This window comes from Rhincodon typus, chromosome 13 (assembly GCF_021869965.1).
Source record: "Rhincodon typus isolate 14 chromosome 13, sRhiTyp1.1, whole genome shotgun sequence".
NCBI classification, from domain to species: Eukaryota; Metazoa; Chordata; class Chondrichthyes; order Orectolobiformes; family Rhincodontidae; genus Rhincodon; species Rhincodon typus.
The window spans coordinates 54,369,654-54,380,011 of record NC_063344.1 but is presented as its reverse complement, the minus strand read 5'-3'; the positions used below and the strand labels follow the sequence as shown (position 1 = coordinate 54,380,011).

Below are 10,358 nucleotides of genomic sequence, written 5' to 3'. Positions count from 1 at the left end.
CATATATACACACACACACAACTTCGAATTGTAACCTTGATGTTCGTTGCTGAATTTATTTCATCTCAGCACCAACTTCTTAAATTATCAACTGAAAAGTCCATAAAACTAATTACCACTTGAGGCGTTTTACAGCCTCGGTTCCTATCGAAACCAGGCTTTGTTTTTCAGTAGTAAATAACCTGTTATGTCCAAAAACAATCAACAAAATATGCCAAGATTTTAGTCAGACTAACCTAATCGATTTTAGGCCGTGAACTAATATTAATTTACACAGCATTTAAAAGCACATACACCAATGTCCCGGCACCATTTTTTGTTGTTTGTTCTCTCCAATGTGGAGATCAAACATGTTCACAACGCACCCACATGTCATCTATAATACAATGAGACGCCAAAACGTGCAAAATGCACATGAACTCAAACCGGCAAGACATCACATCACTGAGAGCATTCAGCTCTGAATCCAAATATGTTTTAAAGAAATGCAGTCCAAACCATGGCCAGTTCGAATGATCCTTCCCGCATCGGTTCACACTAAATAGCCCCCACTAGAGGGTTTAAACTGCAATGTTAAAGCGGCTGAGCATTAAAAGTACAGAATGGGCGAGCGGCAGCCACTGAGCGAATGTAAAGACATTCCTATTGTATTCCAGGAAAACATTCCCATACAAACTGCAAACAGTTCGAGGTTATTTCTAATGGATGGTAAACACTTATTCTCCTCTTCCAGAACGAAAAAAAAATGCTGGACAATATTGTGTGTTTATTATTCTAATAAAACGGAATAACTGCTAATTAAAAGGGAACGATTTACATTATTGATCTGATAGGAGCTTTTAAAATGGAGAATACATGAGTTATGCCGATTTTGTATCGAACAGACAAACCACTTTTGCACAAACGATTGCAAGGTTGGGTAGGTTGTGTGTATGTTGCGGCGGGCGGGGGGGTGGGGTGGGGTGGTTGTTGGGTAGACTTACTTTGATTGTAACAAATATGACAGATACACGCTACTAGCAGTAAAAGAGGAAAACAAATGAAGCAAGAGCTAACACCTGTCGCTTGCTCTTTAGGGATCGACTAATGCTCTTACTGATTCACTCTGGCGAGAGGCTGCAGCTGCTAACTGTCAGCATCATGTTACATTTTCACCTATAAACCCAGAAGTTTGCCCTAGCGTAGGGCAGAACAATGCTGAAAAAATATTTAATACTAGACGTCTTCATACGATTTTAAATACAAAAGTAAGTGGGTGGTTAAGTTTGAACCTCAGATACGGTGAAGATATTGCCTCATGTATTTTTTTGGAACTAGTCTTATTTTTCTGTTACCCAGTGCAGTTACACCTGTTTGTCTGGTGGGCGCTTCCTTACCCTGACACTTCTGCCTTGAAGTGCATAAAAGAATAATAAATGATTTCGAGACGGCAACTCTGGCCATTTTATCGAGTCGAGCTTATTTTGTTTAATCTTGTGTCGCGTTGTATGGTATTGATAGTTAATGTTTTGAAAATGCGAGGGCGGCGTGGCGTTATTTACAGTGTTTTTTTTAAAAGGGGGGAGAAAAGAAAATATGTCCAGTTTTGTTAGGGTGCAATTGCATAACAAATAGCTTTAAAAGTCCCGTTTCCTCACGTGGCCAGCCGCAGGCTGACATCAGGCAGAGTACAGCTCAGAGCCTCACACAAAGCATTGTGCTGCCATTGGGTAAGCTAATGACCTCTAGGCGTCCCCGAGACCCGCCGCTCTCAACTCATTCAAATGCAAACGGAAGGGTATAAATAGAGAGATTGCCAACGGCAGGCGAGACTGAATAAAAAGAAGATTGTACGCGTAACAGCTGCTAGCAAAAACGTGCTGCGGGTGGGAGGATTTTCCCTTTTGTGTTAATTTTTTTCTCTTTCTTTTTTGCAAATAAAAAAAATTGGGAAGGCTGTTGTTAATCCTGAACAACATGGCTCCATCGTGCAAACCCAGCAAACCTGGTTATCTTAGGGATGAAGGGGACTATTACACAGTGAAAGAAGATCGGAAGGTAAATCGGTGCACTTGCTGAGCGGGGAGAACGTGGTATTAAGTCGACGGTTCTTGCAATGTGCATGGATTGCAATAAATAGCATTCTAACCCCGCGCTTTTCCTTTGCCCCTCCCGATTTCAGACTCGCAAGCCACTGATAGAGAAAAAGAGACGAGCTCGCATTAACGAAAGCTTGCAAGAACTGAGACTGATTCTGGCGGATACGGAAGTGAGTTTTAAGTTGTACTGATGGGGGAGAAAAAAAAGTCCTTCAGATTTCAGTAAATGATTTCAAAATCTAAAATGTGCTAAATATTCTCAGCTGCAGTCGAAAATGGAGAATGCGGAGGTCCTGGAGATGACCGTGAAACGTGTCCAAAACATACTTCGCAACAGAAATGTTGGTGAGTAATGTGTGGAACGTCCCTCTGTAAGAAATGAAAAGGGAGTGCACCCTGTCCAAACACTGTTGCTGCTGCACAGCCTCATCCAGGCGAGCATTATATTTCCGTGGTAAAGTTGTGGCGATGGGAAGTGACCTTTTTCTTTTCTCCCCTTTCTTCCTACTTGACAGAAACAGACAGGTTTAACCAGGAAGCGAACGAGAGGTTTGCAGCTGGCTACATCCAGTGCATGCATGAGGTGCACACTTTCGTCTCAAACTGCCCCGGGATCGACTCTGTAGTGGCCGCCGAGTTACTGAACCACCTCTTGGAGTCTATGCCATTGAGCGAAGACAACTTTCAGGATTTACTGGGCGAGTTAATGGCCGAGACTGGCTCCTCCGGCGTTTGGCCTGGGCCCGATGATGTGTGCCATTTATTGGCGTCCCCCGGAGGAGGTATCCAGACCAGTCCCTCAGCACTGTCTCCTTTATCCACTGCTTCCAGTGATGACCTGTGCTCCGATCTGGATGAAGCGGATTCGCCTACTGCCGGACAAAGTCCTTTGCTGCAAGAAAAGGTCGATAATTCTAGGACAGATAGCACGTCCCCTGTAATGTATTCGAAATCGATCTGGAGGCCGTGGTAACTGATTGGATCTAAGTGAAATAAATTTACAGAGCTACCTAGTTTGAATGGGACATCGGTTCACCCGTTTTAAAAGCCAGTAGCAAGTCATCACTACCTTCAATGAGCAATACTGAGTGTCTAACAAGTGCAGCAATTATGCGTAATGGGGAAATAAATACGGTTAAAGAAACTGAACGAAAAATAGCACTGGGAATAACACAAAACAATTGGCCGATATCCTATATTGAAGGTTAGCAATTTTAGATACTGTCATGCATTTCTAATGGAACTAGCATCTCCAGGTCAAGATTTCTTAGTAAACAGAAACATGAAACAGAGCGCTTCAATAAAGCACGACGTTTAACTGATTTTTTTTTACCTTTGTGGAGTGCAAATATGCTCGTGCACACATGAATGAACATGTAAACATTCTACTTGTAGTGGTAAAACAAAGTTTAATATTCCCTTAAAGGGATTCACTTGGAGCTAGAATTATTGCTAACAGGGTCCACAGTTCCTCCCTTCAGTGAAGGAAGACAGACTGAATTAGATTTGTGCAAGCCATAAACGTTAGATGTAAATGTTCTTATTAATTCTAGGGAAATGCCTTTAGGAAACTTGTATACCTGATCCCTGTGCATTTGATCCCAGTTACATTGGCAATGTTATGCTAGCACATTAACCTGAGTTTTTTTTTAATTGTACGTATATTTGTCTGTCATGTAATTGGAATTTTGTTATGTTTTGTCATTTAAATAAACTTTTACCACTTGTTAAAGAATGACTATTTACTAACTTATAAGTACATACTTTGCCATCTCCTTATGCCATTAAACGAAGTACAGATGGAATGGCACCTAGCTTGCCCTATGACAAACTCTACTAATGCAATTATTTGGATTTGATATTGTACAAAGCTATTACTTAAAAGCAGTCTTGCATTTGCCATGCTATACTCAAACCAAGCGCCACATCAGAATCACTTTTAGATGCCAGGATGTATATGTATGCCTGTTTTTAGAGCTGATGATGTAGAGGTGCCGGTGTTGGACTGGGGTGGACAAGTTCAGCAATCATACGACACCAGATTATAGTCCAACAAGTGAAGTGTCACCTGACAAAGGAGCAGTGCTCCAAAAGATTGTGATTTCAAGTACACCTGTTTGACTATAACCTGGTGTCGTGTGACTTCTGACCTTGTTTTAGAGCTGAGGTGCAATTAACATAACGTACATTTTTCCAACTAAGAGTCAAATTTAATGTTATTTGCTAAATAAATACCATGTAAAATAAGACAGAATCTAATAATGATGTATTAGCTAATGGTTAGGTCTGAAAAGCTCACTGACATTTCTCAAGAACTAAATAATGTTTATCTAAGAGAATATAGAATCCAAATTGTGAAATAATAAAACTACTTATTTCATTTAAATTAGTAAGGTATAAAAACATTTCACTTAAATTATAGTGAATTTAAGTGGTTACATGGGAGTGTATACTGTATTAGGGTACAGTATGTGTTGGAACTTTCAACTCCATGCTAAAGATTTGACTGTAGATTGACTTGAGCACCTCTCTTGCCTCTTCCACAGTTACTATGTTATCATATTATTTATCTAACATCCTGCAGAAATTTCTACCAATTAAGTGTGGGAAAACTGAAGACATTGTTTTCGCTAGCCATTCCAAACTCTATTCCCTAGTTACCAACTCCATCCTGCTCTTACAATAGCTGCCCTTTACAATAACTTTGAAAGTTTGATTCTGAGATGATCTCCAGACCACGCAATCACTAAGAACACCTATTTTCATCAATGAACATTGACCAACTTTACCCAGTCTCAATTCATTTGTTGCTGGATTCTTCATTCATGGCTTTACACCGGACTATTTCTAAGCACACCAGCTGTTCTACAAAATGTTACTCTCCATAAGCGTGATGTAATCCATAATTCTACTACTTATGTAGCACCAATCCCCTATTGCCTCCCTGCTTTCCGACTTTGGCTCCTGGTAAAGCAAAACTTGACTGTAAAATCCACATCCTTATTTTCAGATCTCTCCATGACCTCACTCTATATCTGCAATCTCTTCTAATTCCAGGACCCTCTGACTGATATCAGACACTAACAACCTGATCTCACTGCTGAGTTGAGTTAAAATCAAGAAATATAACATTTATTTTCAAGAGGTTGTTTGACAGTGATTTGAGCAACATTCCACAGCAATGTTTTCAGACAGTTTGGTGAAATACTGGGTTAATTTGAAAAATAATTTTATATTTAGAGAAAATGAATAGCCACACCTCTTTTTCAACTTCCAAGTAGTAGAACTTAAAAGTATACATTTTCCCAGATTTCTTTTTAACTGACTTGCCATTATTTACAACTGGTATTACATGGCTGGCCTACTGCTCACACAACATACTTCATGAATAACTTACTCTATTGGTAGATAGATTTTCATTAAAATTTCAGAACGATGAGCTGAGTTAACAGGTTAGAATCCAACTTATAATTGTATATCTTTTATATGTTGAATTTTGGGACATGATTCAAAGGAGATATGAATGAAGGAGTTGTACTACAGCATCAAGTTTGAGGCTGGCAACTGCTTAGAGAATTAAGGCAGGTCTGAATTATACTGCTATCTCTTAATTATCCTCAGGCCAGCAAAACCAAAATTCCTATCATTCTAAAGGTGGTTAAATTTCATTGTTAAATCCACATGATAGTCAACATTCTGCTTACACTAAAATGAATAAAGATTAAAGATAAAACCTCAACTTTTGACAATAATACTGCAGCTCGTGAAACTAATACAGTTTTAAAAGGAAAAATGTTCATAAGATGTGGGCAGTGTTGGCTGGCTAGACCAGGATTTGTTACCTATCCTTGAGAAGCTTGTGGTGAGCCAGCTTTTCGAACCTCTGTGGTCGTTGTGGTTGAGGTAAACCCATACTGCTGTTAGAAAGAGTCACGTTAGTCCTTGAGTTGGTCTTCGCTACTTGCTTAGTGTGAATCTGGTGATTGAATTATACTACACGTATTGCATGAATGTGAAGTTAAAATCACTTTGTACCAACACAGAACATATAATAAAATTGATCTTTCAGTAAATAACAAACATGTACATAGTGTCTCATGGTCTGTTATGGTTCTTGTCATTTATTTTAGTGGAAGCTTTTGTTATATTGCAAGCAAGGGAAATAAAGATGAGTGCTATAGAACCAATATATATGTTTATGGAATATTAATTGATTTACCTCTGTTGCAGGGAGATACTTTGCATTACTTTTTCACTCGTCCACCAAACAGCAGAATGTGCATTCTAGGCATAAAGTTAAAAGGGTGACTGACCTTTACTTCAGTACATGAATGATCATATTCCTATAACTTCACATTTTAAATTAATAGATATATAAATATATTTAAAACTTAATCTCTGCTCATATTTTTGTCAGTTTTCCCATGACAACTGATGCAACCCCACCAGGAATTGGAAAATATACCTCCTGCTCATAAAGGGAACTTTATCAAGACAGCATAGATTTAAAGTGATGAGCAAAAGAAGAAAGAGTGATATGAGAAAAAAAAGAGATACAGCAAATAATTAGGGTATGGAATAGACTGCAAAGAAATGTGGTCGAGGCAGGTTCAAGTAAGGAATTCATGAGGGCACTGGATGGTTTTTGGATAAAAATAGTCTGCAAAATACGGTTGACACAAGGTAATGCTGGTGCAGGCACAATGGGCTGAATGGCCTGTTATAACAGTTATGTGATACAGTGCAACTCAGTTAAAATTAGAAGCATGTATGTAGAAATTTATAAAAGGAAAGTATGGTGAATGACATTAAAGTGGGATTGAATTATGTCTGCATGCCCTGATCCAATTATTTCCTGCCCACTAGCCTGATGTGTAATGCCACAGGATATTGACTAATTAATAAATAATTGCAACACATGATTTAAAGTGTTGAAAGGACCACAGCAAGAGGTTCTTCAAAGGAAGAAATCTTGGAAGGTTTCTATTTCTAATGACCAGGATTTGGCATTTCTGTCAGTTTTGTCATGTTCTTTTCAATGATGGAGGAGAAAAGAGAACTTTATCTTACAAGAGAAATGATGGCGGCCTATTTACGAAAGATGTAGGTAAATTTAATCTGTAAGTTAGTCATTTCAAATGAAATAAAAAACTTGTTGGGGGATCAAAATTGATGTTTTGATTAATTTCCACCTAGTTCTATATGAACATCAAATATGGTTCGCTACGGTTCTTCCCCTAATCCCTGATAAAACATCTCTGGCATGCATGGTTGTGTCGAACTACAGTTGTCGAACATTTTCTTATATAGTCTTTGATAAGGAGTAGTTATGAAGCACATTCGTATATATATATGTGTTTTGCTATAATTTCAAACCTGTTAGTAAACAAAATATCAACACATTTCTGCAAACCTTACATGTAAATATCAGCTCGAAACACAAGTTAAATGAATAAAGCTTTTTAAATAAGTTTAAGCCTAATGTGAAATTCTAAATATGATATCAGGCATTTAAGTAGCTTGTTAAACAGAGTAAAATGTCCCACAGTACTTCCAAGGAATGTTATAAAATAAAAATGGAGACACATAGGAGATATTGTGAAAGATGATGAAACCAAATATTCCATCAAAAATAGGTTTAATGTGTGTTCACGAGGAGGACATAGGGATAGAGAAGTTTTGGGAAGTAATTCCTGCAATTAGGAATTAAACAGTGGGACGAATTGGCTGCCATCTTGCTACAACTTCAAAAGAAAACTTAATTGTTGAAAGGTGCTTTGAGACATCTGGTGATTGTGGAAAATTCTATATAAATGCAAGTCTTCTTTCAGGAGACACAGCTGCCAATGGTTGAGGGCTGAAAATCAAGAGTGTTTAAGACACCAGAACTGGAGGAAAGCTGAGATTTCAGAGGGTTGTTGTGCTGGAAAATGTTATAGAGACAGGGAGAAGCACAGCTACAAAGGCATTTAAAATCATGGATATGAATTTTAAGTCAAACCATTGGCTTCTGGTCATTCTCAAGACAATGTAATTCTGTGAGCAGGTGGCTGATGGATAAGTGAAACTTGGTAATATTATTCCATTACATTAATATCATCAATCAGTAATATATATCCTTCAAGGAAATCTGCCATCCTTATTTGATCTGGTGTACATGTGACTTCAAACCCATAGTGATGTTATTGATTCTTAACTGCCCTTTAGGCAATTAGGGAGGGCAATAAATGCTAGCCTCGGTAGTGATGCATTCATCCCATGAAGAAATAAACAAAAACGAGCAAAATTGTTTTACCCATTGTATTCTGTCGCAAGTCAATAGGTGTCATTTGATTGTCGACATTTTTTGGGCGCAAGGAGAGGTCAATTTTTACAGTTTGATATTACATCCACTTTGATGTCTTTACTCTGAGATCGTGGATGCCACTGAGTTTTATTTAATGCTTGTTCCTTATAATCCTGAGAAGAGGGCAGTAGGCCTTGTCCTTGAACTACTGTAGCCCCTGTGCTGATTGTGGCTCTCTGATAACGTTGGGTAGGACATTTAACAAAGTGGCACCAAGGGAATACATTCAGGTCACAATGGTACATAACTTGAAGACAGTGGTGTTCTTCTCAGTGATAGAGATCTGAGGCTGGGAGACTCTAAAGCTTGACAAGTTGTTGTAGTGCATCCTTCACACCGAGTGCACAGTGGTAGAGGAGGTGACTACCCAGCTCAGTGACAGCACTGCTGATTACACAGAATGCTTTATATTCAATGGTGTCAAAAGTCTTCAGCATTGGTGTGGCTGAAGCCATTGAGATGAGTGATGAATAGACCACCAGACAACTGACTTGGGTTTGAAGGGGTAGTGTGAGGTAAAACACTTTAGCCCTCTGTTCAATGGAGTAGCTTGCACCGTCAAGCTTCCACATGGTGGCCTATCTATAACATTTCTCAAATTTGTAGAGATTTCGGTTATACACTCGGATTCCGAGCGATCTGTTAATATGTTCATTTATTCCCAATGCGAAATTGGACTTTGCAATATTGCATTGATTTTCATAATTTGTTATTTATGCTAATTTAAGACCTTGCAATATTAAAATTGTGTTTTATATTAAATTATTATTGTATTATAACCTGTTGTGTTTGACAGCATTAATTCACATTTTCAAAGGTATTCAATTAATCGGGATTAGATCCCATTGACTATCCAAAGTTGACCAAATTAAATGTTGAAAATGAAAACACAGGAATACAAGATCGCCAAGAGATTGCACGCACCCAAACCACATCCAAAGAACACGGAGAGGTTAGCATTTGGTCTTTCTGCTTGATACAGTTGGGACAATCCGAATAATAAAGAATCCAGAAATACACCAAATGCTGCAGCGTCCGCTCTGTACAGCCCCAAACCGTTCAACTCCGGCGCGAAATGATTTAAATGTGAGTCTGGAGAAATCAGGTTTTTAAAGCTGCATGCCCACGCAAGTGAAGTTGAGCGGGATCTGTGAAAGGTCAGCTCTCTATTTAGACGAATTGCTGTTTTTACATCAAAGCCCCTGCTCCTGTTTCATGACATGAAAGAGGCTCTTCACCCTACTCTTTGTAAAGCCGTCACCTTGTCTGGTCCTTGACACAACGTGCCAGTATTGACACCAATTCCAAAGTAACAACTGCTAAGAGTCAGCGGGGAACCTATAGAACCTCCTGCCAGGATTCAGTTAAATAGACAAGGCCGACTGCGTAATGTAGGTTAAGGCAGTTCTCCACATTTCCATGGGAAGAAAAATCCACTTAAATATGTTCAAGAATGGAAAAAAAAACTTCGTTATTTCAAACTCACTATTTTTGTGGTAGTAAATAGAGACACTAATCATTCTTCACAGCATGGCCTGTTGCAAAGTTGGCTGAAGTCAACTGGATGGAGTAGAATGATTTTACATGTATTGGGAATCGGAAGAATGCTTTTTGAGGTGGATACAGAACAGAAGCATTAGACAGCCCCACCTCTTCCCACTTTTAAAACCACCAATAATGAGGGAACTTATTCTTATTTCTGGTATTCCCAGCAAAGTCAAGAAATTTGACTTTTTAAAATTCTTTCCTGGTAGGCTAGCATTTATTGCCTCTCTAATTGCTTTTGACGGGATGATGGTGAGTTGAATTTTTGAATTGCTGCAATCCTTGGGTGTAGGGAGACTCACAGTGCTGTTAAGAAGAGAGTCCTGGATTTTGACCCAGCGACAGTGAACAAAAGGGGAACATTATTCCAAATCAGAATGGCTTAGAAG

The 10,358-nt window shown here is 38.7% G+C and overlaps 1 protein-coding gene across 3 annotated transcripts; it reads left to right on the top strand.

Annotated features, from left to right (window-relative positions):
- The first annotated feature begins 994 nt into the window (after positions 1 to 994).
- On the top strand, positions 995 to 3,960 carry LOC109919169 (transcription cofactor HES-6-like). Of its 3 annotated transcripts, none has more exons than XM_048604321.1 (5): positions 995 to 1,247; positions 1,935 to 2,037; positions 2,162 to 2,248; positions 2,342 to 2,423; positions 2,594 to 3,960. In XM_048604321.1, exons 2-5 carry the CDS (start codon positions 1,957 to 1,959, stop codon positions 3,049 to 3,051), a joined length of 708 nt encoding a protein of 235 aa, XP_048460278.1. In that variant the 5' UTR covers positions 995 to 1,247; positions 1,935 to 1,956; the 3' UTR covers positions 3,052 to 3,960. The 3 variants fall into 3 exon arrangements, with proteins under 3 accessions (XP_048460278.1, XP_048460279.1, XP_048460280.1); XM_048604322.1 differs by lacking the exon at positions 995 to 1,247 and adding an exon at positions 1,661 to 1,709; XM_048604323.1 differs by lacking the exon at positions 995 to 1,247 and adding an exon at positions 1,756 to 1,829.
- Positions 3,961 to 10,358: the final 6,398 nt, after the last annotated feature.

Excerpts from the sequence above, each read along its gene's own strand:
- LOC109919169 (XM_048604321.1), top strand. The coding sequence starts at position 1,957 with ATGGCTCCATCGTGCAAACCCAGCAAACCTGGTTATCTTAGGGATGAA. Across the intron at positions 2,038-2,161 it reads CAGTGAAAGAAGATCGGAAG|ACTCGCAAGCCACTGATAGA; the intron begins GTAAATCGGTGC and ends TCCCGATTTCAG. Across the intron at positions 2,249-2,341 it reads TGATTCTGGCGGATACGGAA|CTGCAGTCGAAAATGGAGAA; the intron begins GTGAGTTTTAAG and ends AAATATTCTCAG.